At 43.4% G+C, this 22,032-nt stretch overlaps 1 protein-coding gene across 2 annotated transcripts; it reads left to right on the plus strand.

The window, feature by feature from the left end:
• Nucleotides 1–194: 194 nt before the first annotated feature.
• LOC115206313 (protein FAM222B) lies at nucleotides 195–9,065 on the plus strand. 2 transcript variants are annotated; one of them, XM_029773106.1, is made up of 3 exons: nucleotides 195–455; nucleotides 2,441–2,571; nucleotides 2,738–9,065. In XM_029773106.1, the coding sequence occupies exons 2-3, from the start codon at nucleotides 2,487–2,489 to the stop codon at nucleotides 4,903–4,905; spliced, it is 2,253 nt and encodes a 750-aa protein (XP_029628966.1). In that variant the 5' UTR covers nucleotides 195–455; nucleotides 2,441–2,486; the 3' UTR covers nucleotides 4,906–9,065. The 2 variants fall into 2 exon arrangements, with proteins under 2 accessions (XP_029628966.1, XP_029628965.1); XM_029773105.1 differs by having other exon boundaries at nucleotides 196–547.
• The last annotated feature ends 12,967 nt before the right edge of the window (nucleotides 9,066–22,032 follow it).

A 22,032-nucleotide genomic window follows, 5' to 3' on the forward strand; every position in this document is an offset into this window, starting at 1 on the left:
ACAGCTGCAACATTCATGACATGTAAACCCAGATTTTTATTAAACTAGGCAAGTCGGTAAAGAAATTTCAATTTACAATGACGGCCTAACGGGAAACAGTTGGTTAACTGCCTTGTTCAGGGGCAGAACGACAGATTTTTACCTAGTCGGCTCCGGGATTCGATCCAGCAATTTTTCGGTTACTGGCCCAACGCTTTTCAGTTACCGCACCAGTTAGTCTTGCAATAATTTACTAATTTAAGCCAAATCCTGTCACTCATTCAATCAATTCTTATCATAAATCGTTTTTAATGCATCTTGCGGGAAGAATCTCAGCACTTTCATCTCTCATCAGGAATCTCAAGGAATATTAGTCAGGCACTGAGTATGCACACCTAAACCCCCCCAGAGTGCCTAATGCGCATGTGTTCTCAAAGTTGCTGTTGCAGAAAGCAAATACCAGAAATAAGGCATCGGTGAGCTAACAACATAACCAAAATATATCTATGTTCGATCATCTCGCTAAAATGACGTTTTCGCAAATGCCTTTCTCTTGACTTCGCGGGGAGTAAGTATTTTGCGTATTATTTGTTTTTGGTGTTTCCTTTAGCAAAAGTGTTACTTCAGTAGCCATCAGTAGCTGGCTAACGTTAGCTAGTTAGCCTAGCTGATCTCTAGCAGTACAAAGACGTGTTCAATGCTTTTTGGTGCTATGACTCGGGGTATTTAACACTAGCTTGTTAGCATTCATCATTGCTATCTACATGGCTTGCTTCTTTATTAACCGATTAACTTAGGCTACAGTTACACGAGAAGGTAACTAGTTAAGTAACGTTACTGATTTAGAATTACAATTCCAGGGTTCTATTATACATTTGAAAAAAATTATACTTTTTGGCACGCAAATATTGTCAGCACAGTAGCGAACACTAGCTAGTGTTCATTTACATTTTGAATGGTCTATTGACTACAAGACAATGCTGCTCAACGATGACACCAGCTAGATAATATTTAAGAATGATCTTTGTTCATAACTAGCGAGCTAGTTATATGCATGTCCTGGCATTCTAGATCAGAGAAGCCCTACCTAGGCTACAACCACGTTGAATGACTAGTGTTATTGATATTTACGCAATGATGCAGTAACATTTCTGGTAGACCCAGTCATCAGACTGAATATATTTATTGTAACTAGTAGCTACATGGCCATAATTTTCAAGAACTGGTCAGCTGGATACACTAACCAGCTACAGTGTAAGACGTATCATGCTTGACTCTTTGGGACTTCTGAATTCTGTCACATTTAACTTCGTTCCGGAACTGAAAAGCGTTCTGGGTGACAAAGCACCATTTACATACATACTTAACACAAAGCTGTTCTGCATTGCTTAGTATTGTAAAGTATTGACACACACACCTAAATGGTATCCTATTTCCGATATAGTGTACTTCTTTTGACCAGAGCCATATAGAGTGGTGAGGAGTTTGTGTCCGGAATGAAATTCACCATTCATTTTCTGTATTCAGGGTTCACTCAAACATCGTTTTGAGTTTTGTTGTACTGTTGACAGTTACAGCTGATTTGGGGATTGTATATCGATTTGCTCTCCTTAAATATAAGTCATTTGACTTATTCGTTTCAGTCTGAATTGTTTAATCAAACTTTTCGCAGCCGGTTCCTTATATCAGGGCATAAAAACTACAATCTGTTTCCTGAATTAGCCTAGTGTGCACGTGCGCCCAGCTGGTGCACATGCACACTACTGTTGGCCCAAGCTCGTTTTCCCTGGCAAAACTAGCTGGCTAACTGAATGCTAGTTTTCATCCTCATTGCCAAACTTCATAAATACTGCACCCTCAATTGTGATTCTACCAACACAGCCAGATATGTACAGTCTCGTACCGTAACCTTTTTTCAACTGACTATTGTAGTTGTTGATTAAATCAAACTTTATTAATATAATGAGCTATCCAGGAAGGTCATGAGGTAGTTGGCACAAGAAAATTTGAGAAAATATCAGCTCTACAGATCACAATGACTATAATGTATGGCTAAATTACTTCCGGACACTAAGGGTCTTTGGAGTGCCTCTTCCTCGTCACCACCCTATGGGCCTTTGTCAAAGTAGTACATTATATAGGGAATGGGGTGTAATTTGGGATGCAGACATAGAGATTGGTGGAGGCAGCTGGAGGCTCTCTAGCCGGTAGCCATCATGCAGTCTGTCCTGCTGTGCCCTGGGAAAGGAGAAAAGGCGTCTCCATCTTAAGCCCGCTGCTATCTCTGTCCAGCTGCAGGCAGGGTGTTTGCTGTTGATGGCTGGGGCACAAATGCTGGCTGATTACTGACTGCCATTTTAGAAAGGTCACATAATGTACAGGAAATAAATTGTCTTATGGCTGAGTCATTTTACATGGTCAACGTGGTGTTTGACTGCTGACGTGTGTGTGTGTGTCTCAGCATGGTGAGGAGAGCATTTCCCATGTTGCATTAGTGGAAGTGTGACATGCTGGCCTGTCTGCCAGCATCATCAGGTGAACCTACCCCCCAATTTCTCTCCCACACGCAGATGAACACTGGACTTCAGCAATGTAAGTGTTTTTATCTGATAGAATTGAGTACTATAATATCAGAGAAATCTGTTTCCTCTTCATATTTCCACTTAATGTATATACTTTCCAGTCATTAGTTGAATTAATTAACTTTGGTTAGGCTAAAATTCCTTGTTCCCTCCATCTATCCTTGTTCCCATCCTAGGGGACGCTACACAGAAGATGAAATCTGCCAACTATCCAACCCCAGCAGAATTGGATGCCTTTGCTAAGAAAGTCGGCAACAATCCTCTGACCATAAAGATCTTCCCCAACAGTGTCAAAGTACCACAGAGGAAGCACATCCGCCGCACTGTGAACGGGTTGGACACGTCCAGCTCCAGCCAGCGCCAGAGTCCTTACCCGTCTCAGGTCAGCAGCACCAGTGCGGGCCTCCTGGCCGTCCTCCGCACTTCGCCCGGCAAAGTCGTCCTCAAAGACACGGACAGCAGCCGAGCCCGTCTGCTTCCCAAACCATCCATGAACCTCCACAGCGGGCCGTACGTTGCTCAGAGCACTTTAAACCTCCCCCAGCCTGTCCCCCACCTCCAGGGCATGTCTCAAACCCAGCCCCAGGCATTGGCACAGAAACAGGGCCACCCACATCCACAGCATGCTCTACAGCAGCAGCACAACATGGCTCACCCCGTGACTTCACAGCCACAGAATATGCCTCAAACTTTACAGCAACAGAACATGGCCCACCCTCAAACTTTACAGCGGCAACAAAGCTTGTCCCAGCTGCAAACGGTACAGCAGAATCTGGCGCAGAATGTCCAGCGGCAACAGAGTTTGCCTCACACGCAGACTTTACTATTGCAGCAGCAGCAAAATCAGAATCATCCTCAGACTCTGCAGCACCAGACTGTTCCCCACCAACAAGATTTACTACAGCAGGCTCGGGCTCAAGGTCTCCGGCACCTGCCTGACGTAGCCCAGGCCCAGCCTCCACCTAGTCTGCAACTTTCCCAGGGCCTGCAGCACCCCCACTGCCTGCCCCTGTCACAGCCTCTCCCCCAGGGCCTGCGACACCTGTCTGATGTGGCCCAGGCCCAGCCACCCAGTCTGCAACATTCCCAGGGCCTCCCCCCATCTCAGCCTCTCCCCCAGGCCTCCGGTGCCGGCCCTGGCTCCCCCTCTGCTTCCAATGCCCTGCAACCACAGCCAGGCCCCCCCTACGGCCCCAGGAAGCTGCCAGATGCAGACGCCCCACCAAACGTAACTGTATCTACCTCCACCATCCCGCTGTCCATGGCGGCCGGCCTGCACCACAACCGGCCGGGCACCGACCTGAGCAGCATCGTGCACCAGATCAACCAGTTCTGCCAGGCTCGGGCTGGACTGGGCGCCACCTCGGTGTGCGAGGGCCAGATCGCCAACCCCAGCCCCATTAGCCGTAACCTCCTCATCAACGCCAGTTCCAGGGTCAACACACCCCACAACCTTGGCCTCCTTCCCTCCTGCCTGCTGGGCCACACAGAGAAAGCCCCTGGAGGGTCCCAGGGCCCTGCTGGTGCTAGTGGCCTACAGCCCAACATGGCTGTCATGAACAGGATGCCACCTACTTTCCACACTGACACGAAGCAGCAGTTACAGCAGCAGCAATTACAGCAGTTACAACAGGCTCACCAGCATCAACATCAGTTACAGCATCTCCAACAGGTTCACCAGCAGCAGCAACAACATCAGTTACAGCAGCAACATCAGCTCCAACAGCAGCAAATCCAACAGCAGCGCTCCTGGAACCAGCACCAGCTGGCTCACATGCAGCACCTGCCTGATGGAGCCCACCCCTGCAAGAACCCCAGGAGAGAAGCCCCCTCTGGGCCTGGCTTCCCTGCCAAGACCCACAACTACCCCCAAAAGCTGCTGGCCTCGCAGCCACAATCTTTCCCCATTAAACACCCAGCAGACAAGACAACCCCCTCGGCCCCCATCACCGGCCCAGCGGGCGGCACCATGCCAAGCTACACCAACGGGCGCTACTTGCAGGTTCCATGGGGCAGCGTCCTACAAGCAGCCAAAAGTGACGGTCTAGGCCCACAGGATTTGCCCATGGCCTTCCAGGGGGGCCCGGCAGGGGCCTCCATAGACTGCAGCACACCAGGATCACAGTACCGACCTGGAGCCAGACCCGGGGTCCCAGACCTGGGTCAGACCAAGCTGATGCAGCAGAATGTGTCTGATTACCTGTCTGGGGAGTTCCAGGCGTTCCAGCAGAACCCAGGCGCAATGGGGAAGATGCACAGGCCCCCCATGGGTAGAGCTCCAGCCCAAAGCCCAGAGCTAGGTAACAGTAGACATATCCATGGTCACCACCCAGGCTATAGATAGATATCTCTCTTCACCTCACCAGTCGTGTGTTATGGTTGGTGAATGATTCAAGGTTACAATCAGGTGTAAACATGTTTTAGATATCTTGCAAGTGATCAATTTAATGTTTTCCCAGGTCGGTTGCTCCTGCTCTCAATGTTCAATCTCTGACTTATGTATTTTTTAAAATGCGTCCTCAGCCCTTTAAAATGGTATCTGTTAAACCTTAGTGCCAGATGAAAGGTTTTATATTGTTGTTCCAGTGATGAGGAATACTTACTCATACCACAACGTGGACATCTGCTGCTTGTAGTATTTTCTGGGATACGCTATTGTGATCGAGGACTAGGTAGAGAACCTAGTAGGGCTACATCCTGTCCACATAAGTGCCAGTTATGCCCAGGTTGTCATGGAACCAACCACTCCCTTTTACAGTGGCTGAAAATTGGGTTTTCTTTCCTGTCCTATGTTTACATTGTCGCATCTATAAAAATTCCATATAGGCATGATGGAGGATACATGCTTTTTAATGCCCCAATGAGACTAATTTGCTGAAGGGCTATTTGTGTATGCTAATATGAATCAGGTCAATGTCTAAGAGTATATTCTTACTTCAATCTCTCCCCATATACAGTAAGGTAATGCTACAACCATTGTGTCCTGTCCTCTTGTGTGTGGTAAGGCCTTAAGACGGAGTGCTTTTGAAGTAATTTTTTATTGTTTTATTTTATCCCTACCTTGTGCTGTTACTTGAATTTCACCGGTGATGTTTTCAGTATGAGGACTTGGAGAATCAAAATGTTATGCTAAACATTTACAAAAGGAACAAAAGCTCACTTCTGGAAAAACATTAAATGTCTTGGAATAATGTGAACCCTGTAGAATCAATCCCCTGATCTTGAAAGGAATTGTCTGTGTGCGCAAAGACCAAATTGATCACTTGCAAGTACAACTGAACATACCAGAGGGTTAAAATGTTATTTGCTACTTTGTTTCACCACTATACACTACTGTAAACAATTCCTTATGGATCTTTGCCTGTCTGTGGGGGTTGTGGTAAGCTGAGGGGTATCCTACGAAGCAGGTTTGAGGAGTTAGAGGGGTAACTTTGGTCAACTGAGTTCAACTCGGGATAACCGGTCATACGAAAGTGGCTCACTTTTTAGCAAGGTAAATCTCTGGCAACGAATCCTTCAGAACTAACCTACTCTGGGGAAGGCTAACTCCACTTACACTGAATGAAATGACTGAGCCACGAGTTGAGGACCAACAGTGTGATTTCCACCCTCTTGCAAAGATAGCGTCATGATTCCTTTCATTTGAGGAAGATTAGGGATTTAAATATTTAATCAATTTGTTTGTCTTAAAGAGTAGTGTTAAAATATATCACATTACATATTTGGTAATGACAATGCATTTTATACACCCAGTACCACTTTTAATGACTTAATAAAATCTTATCGATGGGGGGGGGTCCTTGTGGTTGTTCATTGATAAGCACACCAAGTTGGCATCAATGATAAGTAATAAAGATGGTCCTTTAAAAGCCCATTTCATACCATAGTCTGTGGAATTTTAAAAATGTTCTATTTGATTTCACCACAAATGAAAATATGGCACTGACTCGCCCATGGATTGATGTTTCAGCCATGTGTGACATACATGTGCAGTTACTACCCTGCTATAATTAGCGGCAGGTGGATAAGCAATATCCACCGTCTTAGTACGAATAAGAGCTGGATTGTGAAGCTAACGGAATCTGGCTAGCTTTAGAAAACCCTGAGTAGATCTAGCTTGCTTCGTAGGATACGCCTGTCCTTCACTTGCTAGCCTAACCCTAATTGTATATCGTCTCTGTACTACCTAGAAAGAAGAACTGAGGTCCAGTTCTTTTAAATGCAGGTTACCTTATGCTAGTAGATGGGTCTAGCCATAGAAATATAATTACTTCTGTTATTCTAGTAATTGTATTTCTATGGGTCTAGCATGCTGCATTTTTCCTCAGTTTAGCTTGGGTAACGGCTTACTCTTGTGATGGCCCCACATTCCTCCTCCCTGATAACTCTTGAAAAAAGCCTTAAAATGTTATATTAGTTACCCTTGACACCTTAAATGTTCTGACTTTCTACACCATGCTGGATTTCCTCAAACTGCATGGTGTAGGATCCTATATCGAAAATAGTTATGATACGAGCAATTGTTTCTGCATATGTTTTCATTTAAGGACACTGTTAAATTGCTAAGTAAAAATCCTCCTTTAATGGATGAAAAGTATGAATAGTATTTAGCAGAGTTTTATAGGTGTGTGTGGCACTGGGCTGTAACTATGGTCTTCGGACTACGTTTCTTTAGTTGTTTCTATGTGACAAATAGCCTTCAGTAATTTAGATCTTAGCTAATTTATTTCCTTGATCACTGCATTCTGAAGCCATAGGTTTTTCCTCATAGGTGCCATAGGTAAAGCATTTCATCAGACACAAAACAATGCAAACTGACATCTCATGATTAGCTGCATTCAGTAAGAGATGGAAAAGTCATGTCATTTTATGTAGCCTTAAAGGTGCTACACATAGGATTTTGCATTGTCATTTCATAAAATGGCTATAATATATCTGCAGTAATAGTGGGATGATATTGTTTCATAGTATTACATACCTGCCCAATTAGCTGTGATATTCGTCTCCCGCCAGAGCAACATGTTGTTGAAACGGGAAAGCTGTTTTGACTTTGGCTGTTATTTAGTGGAAATCGGGTCAAGCGGCCAATGTAAAAATCGCTCCGTAATTTCCTGGTTTCTAAAATTCCACATGGTTCCCTCAATTTCAGTTGTATGTGAGAAAACAAGCACTGAATAGTGTAGGGAATCATTGTACCGTCTAAATCTCTGAAATATATTTTCAATAACAAAAAATATATAGTTTTTACAGCTGTTTTGAAGCTGGTGGACCAAAACCGAAACTAAAAGGCTCGAGCGTGAGTCTCCATGTTATGGGGAAATGGGTTGCGGGCGAGGGTAGATTTTGTTTTGGAAGTAGCCTAGTGCTGTTGCAATTCACCGAGCTTCCGGATAGAATTTGTCCCCTATGTGTAGCACCTTTAATCTTATGGATTGAGCTTTCTTCCCTGAGGGCGGTAGCTAGATTCTGTTGTTTGGCTCTTACTACTGTTGTGTGCTTGGCCCTTGAAGCTGCTAATGAATTCAAGTCTGAACACACAATAGTGTGTGTGTGTGTGTGTGTGTGTGTGTGTGTGTGTGTGTGTATATAGTAATGATGTATGGGTTGTACTAGTGGAATAAAGGTTACTATTTATACTGTGTTGTCATGGATTTTTGAAATGCGAGATGGTAAATCTTTGCAGTGGAAATGGACCAACTGTTGCTACAGTGAACCAAGCAATGTACCTATCGTTCCATTTCAGCTTATTTGACCTGCTCTATAATGTTGTACAGCTCGAGAAAATCAGGTTTACAGTTACTATTTCATATGAAGTGCCTCCACTGGACTTAGTGTGTGTGTGTGTGTGTGTGTGTGTGTGTGAGAGAGAGAGAGAAAGGGTGTGAAGCATAGCCTAGGTGCTTGTGCACACTACACAGTGGTGCACTTCTATCCATTGTTGGGGGCCCAAGCTTCTAACTGTAACTACTGATACTAGACAGAAGTCCGTACTCACGTGCCACAATGTTTCCAGACACTGTTAGGAGTCTGAATGGTTGCTACTGAACCAATGACCAAAGTCACCAAGCTTTCCCCACCACCATGGCCCAAAGCCTAGATACAGGCTGTGTCCGAAATGGCACTCTATTCGCTCTATAGTATATGACTTGACCTAGGGTACTATTTAGAAAATAGGGGGCCATTTTGGACACAAACATTCTTTTAGGCAGGTTGGATTGAATTAAGTTTAAAGACTCATGCTATTTTAAGGTAGTGACAAGATGTCTACTGCCCTCTAGACAGTTGTAGGAACAGCATGTGGGACTGTGATGACTAAACTGTGCTTGTGAGAGAGAGTTTCTGCTCCACATAAGTGGAAATGTGACATGAATGGCAGTGGTTGGGGAAGCTCATGTTTCTCTCCTTTGTAGAATTGTGTTATTCCAGTTTGCCTGTCCTTCAGAAACTATGCCTTGCACAAACATTCTCCCCTAACCAAAATAAAGTTTGCATTTGCAAAACCGATTCTTCTGTTTTATTTTATTTGTAACAGCAAGGCTTGAGGTTATCCGTATGAAATATAATTTTCAAAGGATATACAAACAATGAGTCATTCTAAACATGTACAGTGCATTCAGAAAGTACTCAGACCTTGACTTTTTCCACATTTTGTTACGTTACAGCCTTATTCTAACATTTATTATTGTCCCCCCCACCCTCAATCTTCACACAATACCCCATAATGACAAAGTAAAAACAAACTGATATCACATTTACATAAGTATTCAGATGCTTTACTCAGTGCTTTGTTGAAGCACCTTTGGCAGCGATTACAGCTTCAAGTCTTTTTGAGTGTGACGCTACAAGCTTGGCACACCTGTATTTAGAGTTTCTCCCATTCTACTTTGCAGATATTCTCAAACTCAGTCAGGTTGGATGGGGAGCGTCACTGCACAGCTATTTTCAGGTCTCTCCAGAGATGTTAGATCGGGTTCAAGTCCGGGCTCTGGCTGGGCCACTCAAGGACATTAAGAGACTTGTCCCAAAGTTACTCCTGCATTGTCTTGGCTGTGTGCTTAGGGATGTTGTCCTGTTAATGTGAACCATCGCCCCAGTCTGAGGTCCTGAGCAGGATTTCATCAAGGATCTCGGTCTGTCCTTTTGCTCCATTCATTTTTCCCTCGATCCTGACTAGTCTCCCAGTCCCTGCGCTGAAAAACATCCCAACAGCATGATGCTGCCAACACCATGCTTCACCATAGGGATGGTGCCAGGTTTCCTCCAGAGGTGAGGCTTGGCATTCAGGCCAATGAGTTCAAACTTGGTTTCATCAGACCAGAGAATCTTGTTTCTCATGGTTTGAGAGTCTAAGTACCTTTTTGGCAAACTGTCGTGCCTTTTAGTGAGGAGTGGCTTCTGTCTGGCCACTCTACCATTAAGACCTTAAGAACTTTGGAGCTCTGTCAAAGTGACAATCAGGTTTTTGGTCACCTCCCTGACCAAGGCCCTTCTCCCCCAATTGTTCATTTTGACAAGGCGGCCAGCCTTTATGGTAGAGTGGCCAGACGCGAGCCACTCCTCAGTAAAATAAACTGACAGCCCTCTTGGAGTTTACCAAAATGCACCTAAAGGACTCTTAGACCATGAGAAACAAGATTCTCTGGTCTAATGAAACCAAGATTGAACTCTTTGGCCTGAATGCCAAGCGTCATGTCTGGAGGAAACCTGGCACCATCCCTATGGTGAAGCATAAGGGTGGCAGCATCATGCTGTGGGGATGTTTTTCAGCGGCATGGACTGGGAGACTAGTCAGGATCAAAGCAAAGATGAACGGAGCAAAGTACAGAGAGATCCTTGATGAAAACCTGCTTCAGAACACTCAGGACTTCAGACTGCGGCGAAGGTTCACCGTCCTGTTGCACACAGCTGAGACAATGTAGGAGTGGCTTCGAGACAAGTCTCTGAATATTCTTGAGTGGCCCAGCCAGAGCCCGGACTTGAACCCGATCAAACATCTCTGGAGAGACCTGAAAATAGCTGTGCAGCGACGCTCCCTATCCAACCTGACAGAGCTTTAGAGGATCTGCAGAGAAGAATGGGAGAAACTCGCCAAATACAGGTGTGCCAAGCTTGTAGTGTCATACCCAAGAATACTCGAGACTGTAATCGCTGCCAAAGGTGCTTCAACAAAGTACTGAGTAAAGGCTATTTAAAAAAAAAATTGTTTAACCTTTATTTAACTAGGCAAGTCAGTTAAGAACAAATTCTTATTTACAATGATGGCCAAACCCGGACGACGGTGGGCCAACTGTTTTCACCTTTAACCAGGTAGGCCAGTTGAGAACACGTTCTCATTTACAACTGCGACCTGGCCAAGATAAAGCAAAGCAGTGCGACACAAACAACAACACAGAGTTACACATAGAATAAACAAATGTACAGTCAATAACACAATAGAAAAAGTATATATACAGTGTGTGCAAATGGCATGAGGAGGTAAGGCAATAAATAGGCCATAGTAGCGAAGTAATTACAATTTAGCAAATTAACTCTGGAGTGATAGATGTGCAGATGATGATGTGCAAGTAGAAATACTGGTGTGCAAAAGACCAAAAAAGTAAATAGAAACAATATGGGGATGAGGTAGGTAGATTGGATGGGCTATTTACAAATGGGCTGTGTACAGCTGCAGCGATCGTTAAGCTGCTCAGATAGCTGATGCTTGAAGTTAGTGATGAAGATATACGTCTCCAACTTCAGCGATTTTTGCAATTCGTTCCAGTCATTGGCTGCAGAGAACTGGAAGGAAAGGCGGCCAAAGGAGGTGTTGGCTTTGGGGTTGACCAGTGAGATATACCTGCTGGAGCACGTGCTACCGGTGGGTGTTGTTATGGTGACCAGTGAGCTAAGGTGAAACTTTACCTAGCAAAGACTTATAGATGACCTGGAGCCAGTGGGTCTGGCGACGAATATGTAGCGAGGGCCAGCCGACGAGAGCATACAGGTCGCAGTGGTGGGTGGTATATGGGGCTTTGGTGACAAAACGGATGGCACTGTGATAGACTGCATCCAGTTTGCTGAGTAGAGTGTTGGAGGCTATTTTGTAAATGACATCGCTGAACTCGAGGATCAGTAGGATAGTCAGCCTCATAAACTAGGTTTGGCAGCGTGAGTGAAGGAGGCTTTGTTGCGAAATAGCCGATACTAGATTTAATTTTGGATTGGAGATGTTTAATATGAGTCTGGAAGGAGAGTTTACAGTCTAGCCAGACACCTAGGTATTTGTAGTTGTCCACATATTCTATGTCAGAACCGTCCAGAGTAGTGATGCTAGCCGGGCGGGTGCGGGCAGTGATTGGTTGAAGAGCATGCATTTAGTTTTACTAAGGTTTAAGAGCAGTTGGAGGCCACGGAAGGAGTGTTGTATGGCATTGAAGCTCGTTTGGAGGTTTGTTAACACAGTGTCCAAAGAAGGACCAGATGTATACAGAATGGTGTCGTCTGCGTAGAGGTGGATCAGGGAATCACCCGCAGCAAGAGCGACATCGTTGATATATACAGAGAAAAGAGTCGGCCCGAGAATTGAACCCTGTGGTACCCCCATAGAGACTGCCAGAGGTCCGGACAACAGGCCCTCCAATTTGACACACTGAACTCTATCTGAGAAGTAGTTGGTGAACCAGGCGAGGCAGTCATTTGAGAAACCAAGGCTGTTGAGTCTGCCGATAAGAATACGGTGATTGACAGAGTCGAAAGCCTTGGCCAAGTCGATGAAGACGGCTGCACGGTACTGTCTTTTATCGATGGCGGTTATGATATCGTTTAGTACCTTGAGCGTGGCTGACGTCCACCCGTGACCAGCTCGGAAACTGGATTGCACAGCTGAGAAGATACGGTGAGATTCGAAATGGTCAGTAATCTGTTTGTTAACTTGGCTTTCGAAAAATGTAGAAAGGTAGGACAGGATGGATATAGGTCTGTAACAGTTTGGGTCTAGAGTGTCACCCCCTTTGAACTGTGTGCCGCCCTATGGGATCCCAATCGCCACCGGTTGTGATACTGCCTGGAATTGAACCAGGGTCTGTAGTAACGCCTCTAGCACTGAGATGCAGTGCCTTAGACCGTTGCGCCACTTGGGAGCCCGGGTCTGAATACTTATGTAATGTGATATTTTAATTTTTTAAATAAAATGTGGAAAAAGTCGGGGTCTGAATACTTTCCCAATGCACTGTGCATTACCAGATGCCGAATTCTCGCGAGGGGTCCCATCATCCTACTATAGGAAGGTACTCAAGGGACCGGTTTCCCGGACAAAGATTAAGTCTAGTGCTAGAGTAGAAATCATGCTCAATGGAGAATCTCCATTGAAAGTGCTTTTTTGTCCAGATCTAGACCTTAAATTCTGCCTAGGAAACCATGAGTCTTTCATCTCCGGCCAACAGTCCCGTCTTCTGCACCTCTCCTGAGCTCAGTTTCTCTTTCAGACACATGGGCAGGTACCTCTCTGGGTCCAGGATAGTACATGCTCTCTGTGGACACACACACACACACACACCATCAATCCAGACTTCTAAACAATTCACATGCTTACACACAAACACATACAGTTGCAAGAAAAAGTTTGTGAACCCATTGGAATGACCTGGATTTCTGCATTGATTACTCATAAAATGTGGTCTGATCTTCATCTAAATCACAATAATAGACAAACACAATCTTAATAAACTAATAACACACAAACAGTTGTACTTTTCAAATTTGTATTGAAGACATTGAGTAATCATTCACAGTGCAGGCTGGAAAAAGTAGGTGAACCCTTGAATTTAGTAACTTGTAGATCCTCCTTTAGCAGCAACAACCTCTGCCAAATGTTTCCTGTAGCTGCTTATAAGACTTGAACAATGTTGAGGAGGAATTTTGAGCCATTCCTCCCTACAAATCTGTTTCAGTTTATCAATATTTCTGGGTTGCCTTGATTGCACAGCCCTCTTCAGGTCATGCCACAGCATCTCAATTGGATAAAGGTCAGGACTTGGCCATTCCAAAACAAGAAACTTCTTCATTTTCAGCCATCCTTTAGTTGATTTACTTGTGTGCTCTGGGTCATTGTCTTGTTGCATCACCCAACCTCTCTTAAGCTTGAGGTCATGGACTGCTACCCTGACATTCTCCTGTAAAATGTATTGATACACTTTTGAATTCATTGTTCCCACAATGATTGCAAGTTGTCCAGGCCATGAGGCAGCAAAGCAGCCCCAAACCATGATACTCCCTCCACCATGCTTCACAGTTGGGATGAGGTTTTGGTGTGCAGTGCCCTTTTTCCTCCACACATAGCGTTGTGCATTTTTCCCAAAAAATGCAACTTTTTTCTCATCTGTCCACAGCACATTTTCCCAGAGGTGTTGTGGAACATCCAGGTGGTCTTGGGAAAACTTGAGACATGCCTCAATGTTTTTTTTAGACAGCAGTAGTTTCCTTCATGGTGTCCTTCCATGAACACCATTGTAGTTCAGTGTTTTTCTGATAGTGGACACATGAACACAGACTTTCGTTGTTTGTAGAGTTTTCTGGAGGTATTTTGCTGTTACCCTTGGGTTCTTTCTCACCTCTTTCAGGATTGCACTTTTGTGCTCTTGGAGTGATCTTCACAGGACGCCCACTCCTAGGGAGAGTAGCAACAGTCCTGAATCTTCTCGATTTGTAGACAGTTTGTCTTACCGTGGATTGATGAACACCAAGGTCTTTAGCAATGCTTTTGTAACCTTTTCCACCTTTGTGCATCTCTATAATGCGTCTTCTAAGGTCCTGTGAAAGTTGTTGGGATCGAGGCATGGTTCACACTAACCAATCTTTCTGGAGAATAACAGATTTGTCAGTAACCAGGCTTTGTGTGCCTTTATTTAAAGGGCATGGAACCTGTTGTAACCCACACCTCCAATCTCATCTCCTTAATTGAAACAACTGACTCCAAATAGCTTTTGGAGAAGTCATTAACACAGAGGTTCACTTACTTTTTACAGCCTGCACTGTGAATGATTACTCATTGTCTTCAATAAAACAATTAAAAGTACAGAAATAAAATAACATAAAATGATCACAAACCCTGCTCTTTACTCCAGAGCCATAAAGACATGTCATAAAAGTCTTACTAACCTAATAAAAGTCTCACAATACAGGTCCCATGTACACACCTCTTTGTACTGGATCTGCTCTGTGAACTCCAGGTCTCCCATGCCAATGGTGAACTCCAGGTCTCCCATGCCAATGGTGAACTCCAGGTCTCCCATGCCAATAGTGAACTCCAGGTCTCCCATGCCAATGGTGAACTCCAGGTCTCCCATGCCAATGGTGAACTCCAGGTCTCCCATGCCAATGGTGAACTTGAACAGTTCCAGGGTGATAAACTGGAGGTTGTTAAAGTTTGGTTTCTTGTAGTGTTTTCTTGAACCACCGACCCCCTACGTGAATGTGGACGTGATGGTGGTGTATTTCTGGCCAGTGTCCAATTCCCATGACGGGGACTCCTCTATCTGGGCCACAACAGCTGGACATGGAAAAGGTTAGAAATGTTGCTGTGGGGAAACGATATGTTAAATGCTTAAATTCCATAAACAATGATAAAGTGGATAATCTTGCAGAAAATACAACAATAAATTGCAAGATGTCGCCTAAGATCATCTGAGAAGATGAGAGTGAGAGAAAGCATTCACTTAGAATCTACTAATGAATTGTTAATGGATTCTTTTCAAAGCTTCTGGCCTAAACTCTTACATTTTGCATAATGACGTTGTACTTCCCATGAGTTTGGAGCCTCTGGAGTGGTAGAGGAGGCTGACCCAGGCAAGGGCCAGAGAGAGCACCAGGGGCCCCACATACTCCCTACATCCACACAACACTACACACACCATGAGGAGCACTCCCTGTAGGAAACTATAGGAGAACAGATCTGCCAAGTGATATTCTCTGTTCTCCTATAGTTTCCTACAGGGAGCTTTTGCATTCAAAATAATTTGTCCCATTTACATTACATTTTAATAATTTAGCAAATGCTCGTATCCAGAGGCACTTACACTTAGTGCATTCATTTTGTAATGCTTAGACATCACACACTCTCGCCCCTCCAGAAGAAGTAGACTGCTCTAATGACTCTGATGAACTCGCCAACGAAACGCAGGTAGTCAAGTGGTGTATACTCAACAGGAAATATAGGCTTGCAAATCAGATAGATCAAATGTCAGCCTCTTATATTTGGGATTTGGTGAAAGCATTGAAGTCTTTGATAAATATAGTATTTGGCAAAGACAATGCATAAAGAAATTGTGTATCTGTCAGAAAATAAACGTTATAGATTTTTTTGGGGGGGGGTTAGGTGTATATTAGGTGTATACATATTTGGGGAATTTTTGGTCAGTAAGAGACTCAATTCTCCTTCCTTTCTGTAGGAGCCCACTGGTGAAGATGCCCAGGTATACCACGTAAATCAGGAAGTTCATCAAGAATATATTTTTCATAAAAATAAAAAAAATGTTACCTTTATCTTACTGGCAAACTTGTACCACTTCTCCTCGAGAAGTCTGTGAAGAGAATCAGCATGTCGAGACGATTCTAGTGCAAGCAGGGTAGGACATTTAAAGAAAGTCACTCTGAGAACACAGCTATACTGTACTGTATATGGGTTGTTCCATGAAATTAGTGTTTTTTCTGCCCCTTTGATATTTTAAGTAGAAATTGTGCACCAATATTGCATTTTAAAAGCCTGTCATATTAAATCAAGTGCCATTTAATATAGACCACATGGAGAATCCAATAAATTTGTTTTTTTATATGAATAAAGGCTTGCTAAAGTGCCAAAATTCTGCATTTTGACACCTTCCGCCGTCAACCGTGTCACTTCTAGGAAGATTTTAACACTCTCAATCCCAAAATGTATCCAAGTTTTACCATTATTAGTTATTTTGTTGCTTTGACTAAGTAATTTCTGAAGACTATTATTTAAATAATACATTATATTTAACCATGTTGTTATGTTGTGTTGCTACCATGCTGTGTTGTCATGTGTTGCTGCCTTGCTATGTTGTTGTCTTAGGTCTCTCTTTATGTAGTGTTGTGTTGTCTCTCTTGTTGTGATGTGTGTTTTGTCCTATGTTAATATTGTATTTATTTTGTATTTTTTTGCTCTTAAAAAATCTAAAATATTCCAGACTATATCTAATGAGGTTCTACTCAATATACTCCTGTATCCCCTTGTCCCTCATACTAGATCTCAGCCTCTCTCTTTCCCTCTGATACTGCCCACACTGTAGCAATACATGACGTCCTCCCCTCCTCGACTTTCCTCTGTACTTGAAATAAATGCCTGCCCCGTAGTATCTCTATTCCACTTCTCCTGCCATCTCTGCACCATCACTGTCAATATCAGGCTTTTGGCTTCTGCCTTGCTCATTGAAACTACAACATCAACATCCCCACTACTAAGTGCTTGTTTAGCCATGACATCAACTGCCTCGTTCTCCACCGACCCCACATGGGCTGGTACCCGAGTAAATCTTATCTATATAACCATCTCTCTATGCCATGGGTTTGTAGTACATCATAAAGCAAGTCTTGTCTGCTACGTGAGCTAAAGGACTGCAGACTCATCAGCACTGCACATGAATCAGAGCATACTTTCTCCAACCATTGCAAGGCTAACAGTATGGCCATCAGCTCCGCCATATATACAGCCAGATATTCTGTAATACATTTGCAGATTGCCATCTCACATTCCTGCACTATGAATGCTGACCCAGTACGTTCTGTCCTTAGATCTTTGGAACCATCTGTGTAAATGGCCACAAAATCCTGATGCACAGTATCCAGACGTCTATTAAACAAATCAGATGGATCAACACCCTCCCTATCTTTTTGTAGTCTTTACAACACTTCTAGATCAACTAAACTCCACAAAGTCTAAGCTCCTTCTCTCTATTGCCACATACAGGGCTGTCTGACATGCAGAGCAATGCCAATCAACCAACCAATCAATCTATAAATCAGTGATGGACAATAAATACCTACCGTATTTGTGTAGTTCCAGCATTTGCCCTTAAGCATTTACCAAAGTCACACTTTGAATTTTGTAGGAGATTGTAGTCTTTAAAAACTTTTTCCCACTGTTCCCAACTTTCACTGGGGACATTCTGAAATTGCATTTTTGTCCCCCCCCAGTTTTATCATTGGAATGAGATACAAATCAAGGCAACAGTGTTCTTTAGGACCATGCGGATGCCTCCGAGCGGTTGGGTAGGCTGTTTGGAGTGTTAATCCGAATGGATAAAAAAATGTATAATAATTATGTCCCCCCTCACTTCTAAAACCAAAGTTGAATACTGTTGCTTTAAGAATATATCAGGCATGTTGTGCATGTATTGATGTGTGAGGATTGGACAAATTAGTTTGTTCGAGTTGTTAACATGTTCATCTGAAGTAAAGACATTCAGTTTAATTGCAGAACAAGGCATTTGTAACATTTTGGCGACGAGGATGGCCAAGTTCAGCTTACCTCCACCATCTGTATTTCTCCCGGTCCCTAGAGATCCACGTGTTCCAGTTGTATATGGTTCCAGTTGTATATGGTAGCTATCAATCTGCATGGAGCTGATGGTGCTGAGGGACAACGTGTCTTCTCTACTCTACAGCCAGTGGATAACAAGTTTACAACGGCAGTCCAAGCTCTCGAGGAACACTACAGTGGTTCACGCAGTGTGATCATGCCAGTGGCGACCCGTCATTGAGGGCAGGTGGGGCAGAGCCTCTTGGCATTCTCTCAACCAGCTTCATGAGGTAGTCACCTGGAATGCATTTCAATTAACAGGTGTGCCTTCTTAAAAGTTCATTTGTGGAATTTCATTCACTCTTAATGCGTTTGAGCCAATCAGTTGTGTTGTGACAAGGCAGGGTTGGTATACAGAAGATAGCCAGCCCTATTTGGTAAAAGACCAAGTCCATATTATGGCAAGAACAGCTCAAATAGGCAAAGAGAAAAGACAGTCCATTGTTACTTCAAGAAATGATTGTCAGTCAATCCGGAACATTTCAAGAACTTTGAAAGTTTCTTCAAGTGCAGTCGCAAAAAACATTAAGCGCTATGATGAAATTGGCTCTCATGAGGATCGCCACAGGAAATGAAGACCCAGAGATACCTCTGCTGCAGAGTACAAGTTCATTAGAGTTACCAGCCTCAGAAATTGCTGCCCAAATAAATGCTTCACAGAGTTCAAGTAACAGACAAAGACACATCTCAACATCAACTGTGTGAATCAGGCCTTCATAGTTGAATTGCTGCAAAGAAATCACTACTAAAGTACACCAATAAGAATAAGAGACTTGCTTGGCCCAAGAAATATGAGCAATGGACATTAGACCGGTGGAAATCTGTCCTTTGGTCTGATGAGTCCAAATTTGAGATTTTTGGTTCCAACTGTTTGTGAGACGCAGAGTAGGTGAACGGGTTATCTCCACATGTATAGTTCCCACTGTGAAGCATGGAGGAAGAGGTGTGATGGTGTGGGGGTGCTTTGCTGGTGACACTGTCAGTGATTTATTTTGAATTCAAGGCACACTTAACCAGCATGGCTACCACAGCATTCTGCAGGGATACGCCATCCCATCTGGTTTGCACTTAGTGGGACTATCATTTGTTTTTCAACAGGACAATGACCCAACACACCTCCAGGCTGTGTAAGGGCTATTTGACCAAGAAGGAGAGTGATGGAGCGCTGCATCAGATGACCTGGCCTCCACAATCACCCGACCTCAACTAAATTGAGATGGTGTGGGATGAGTTGGACTGCAGAGTGAAGGAAAAGCAGCCAACAAGTGCTCAGCATATGTGGGAACTCCTTCAAGACTGTTGGAAAAGCATTCCAGGTGAAGCTGATTGAGAGAATACCAAGAGTGTGCAAAGCTGTCATCAAGGCAAAAGGTGGCTACTTTGAAGAATCTAAAGTAGAAAATATATTTTGATTTGTTTAAAACCTGTTAGGGACAGATGTTCCGCTAGCGGAACGCCTCACCAATATCCAATGGTATAGAGTGGCGCGAATTACAAATACCTCAAAAATGCAAAAACTTCAATTTTTCAAACATATGGCTATTTTCCATTTTTCCATTTTCCAGTTTTCGATAAAGAGGCTATAGAAGAACAAGAAATGATCAGACAGGGCACTTCCTGTATGGAATCTTCTCAGGTTTGGCCTGCCATATGAGTTCTGTTATACTCACAGACACCATTCAAACAGTTTTAGAAACTTTAGGGTGTTTCCTATCCAAATAAAATAAGTATATGCATATTCTAGTTTCTGGGCAAGAGTAATAACCAGATTAAATCGGGTAATGTTTTGCTTTCGTTGTAAAGCCTTTTTGAAATCGGACAATGTGGTTAGATAAAGGAGAGTCTTGTCTTTAAAATGGTGTAAAATAGTCGTGTTTGAAAAATTGACGTTTTTGGATTTCTGAGGTGTTTGTAATTCGCGGCACGCTCTATCATTGAATATTGGCGAGGCGTTCCGCTAGCGGCACATCTAGATGTAAGAGGTTAACATTTTTTTGGTTACTTCATGATTCCATATGTGGTATTTCATAGTTTTGATGTATTCATTATTATTCTACAATGCAGAAAATAGTAAAAATAAATAAAAACCCTTGAATGAGTAAGTGTGTCCAAACTTTTGACTGGTACTGTATATAGTTATAACTTTTTTGTTGTTGTTGTTGCCTGTTTTGCATGTTATTTTGGCATGTTATTTTGGCATTAATACATATCAGTTTGCAAACAATGTAAAAAAAAATATCTTTGAGTTAATAAAGCCATATACCAACATGGTCTCTATTTGCTTTCTTAAGGCAGCTCCAAAATGCTGGTGTTTCAGCCTAGCTAAGGGCTTTCTGTGGTGGTGGTGCAGCCAGCGGAAAATACAGAGCGTAGGGGTTGGTAATGTTCTCTAGCTGCACCGTGATTGGCTCAGTGTTCTGCCACTCATGGAGATACTACGTCACTGCAAAATGTACAGGGAGAGCTAGAAAGTTCAAGCCCCTTTGGTGCTTCCGTAGATTTACATTAGAAGTGCCCATCCATGAGAGCTCAAGGTCATTGGCCAGAGATAAAATGACATCAAATCACATATCTACTGTAGCTTTGATTGGACTGATCATGTCAACATCATACTTTCAAAATCTTAGCCAGCAACTCGATAATGTCACGACTTCCGCCGAAGTCGGCTCCTCTCCTTGTTCGGGCGACGTTCGGCGGTCGACGTCACCGGCTTTCTAGCCATCGCCGCTCCGTGTTTCATTGATCCATTTGTTTTGTCTTGTTCCCTGCACACCTGGTTTACATTCCCAAATCACACTGCATGTATTTATTCCTCTGTTCCCCCTCATGTCTTTGTGTGATATTGTTTGTGTTACGTGTTATTTTGTGACGCGCCAGACTGGTGTTCTTATATTCCGTTTTGTTCACGAGGTATGTTTATTTGTTTTGACGCAGTTGCGTCCGTCGGTTGGTTTCGCCTGCCTCAATAAAGTGTGCGCCTGTTCACAACCCTCTGCTCTCCTGCACCTGACTTCGCTACCAGTACGCACACCCTTGACAGCAGTCATCATAATGAATCAAGTCAACAATCTACTGGTAAATGCTTTTCAATCCTTGTCATATGAAGAGAAATTATAGATAAAACGTATCCGTGCTCATCGGCCATTGGACATAAATATTACACAACAAGTTGGAAATTGCAAAATTCAATAACGAGTTGTTTGGAAGGAATCAGTGGCTAACTGCAAGCGTTGCAAAGCAATCACTAGCCTGCTATTTGGTGGTGCAGGTGTGTGGTCCAAGTTTGGTTAAGGGTCTCTTTTCTAAGCTTAAAATGATAAATATTCACATGTAACACCATGGGCCAGAAAAGGTTGAATAGATTGGGCCATGCTGTCAATCCAGCATGACTTTTGCCGGTTCAAAACAGGAAATTCGGAAACTGGGAAATCTCTGACTTCAGTGAGTTCAAGAAAACTGGGAACTATGAAAAAAGCGAGCTCCGACTAGGAAAATAAGTTTTGAATGGTCATCCAACTCGGAATTTCATGCCGGGAACTAGGGCCTCTTTCTAGAGCTCCGACCTGAAGATCACTGACGTCATGATTCAACTTTGTTTTTCTTTCAGAGTTCCCAATTGTCTTTAAAACACCATGAATCCAGAGAATGTGCCACTTTTCATTTTCCATTTGTTTTGTCTTAGTCTTACACACCTGGTTTCACTCACCCAATTACCTGTTTATTATTTAACCCTCTGTTCCCCATGTTTGTTTGTTGTATTGTGGTCCGTATTTGTGGGCTTGGTAATTCTCTTGTATTTTGATGACTTTGAGTAAAGTTACTTTTATTTACTCATCTCTGCTGTCCTGCGCCTGACTCCTCTGCACCAGCTACACATAGATCCTTACAGAATGCCAG

This window comes from Salmo trutta, chromosome 13 (assembly GCF_901001165.1).
Source record: "Salmo trutta chromosome 13, fSalTru1.1, whole genome shotgun sequence".
Taxonomy (NCBI): domain Eukaryota; kingdom Metazoa; phylum Chordata; class Actinopteri; order Salmoniformes; family Salmonidae; genus Salmo; species Salmo trutta.

Bases quoted from the DNA above. Each gene is read 5' to 3' on its own strand.
- LOC115206313 (XM_029773106.1), top strand. From the start codon at position 2,487: ATGCTGGCCTGTCTGCCAGCATCATCAGGTGAACCTACCCCCCAATTT. The intron at 2,572-2,737 runs GTAAGTGTTTTT...TTCCCATCCTAG, and splicing joins GAACACTGGACTTCAGCAAT to GGGACGCTACACAGAAGATG.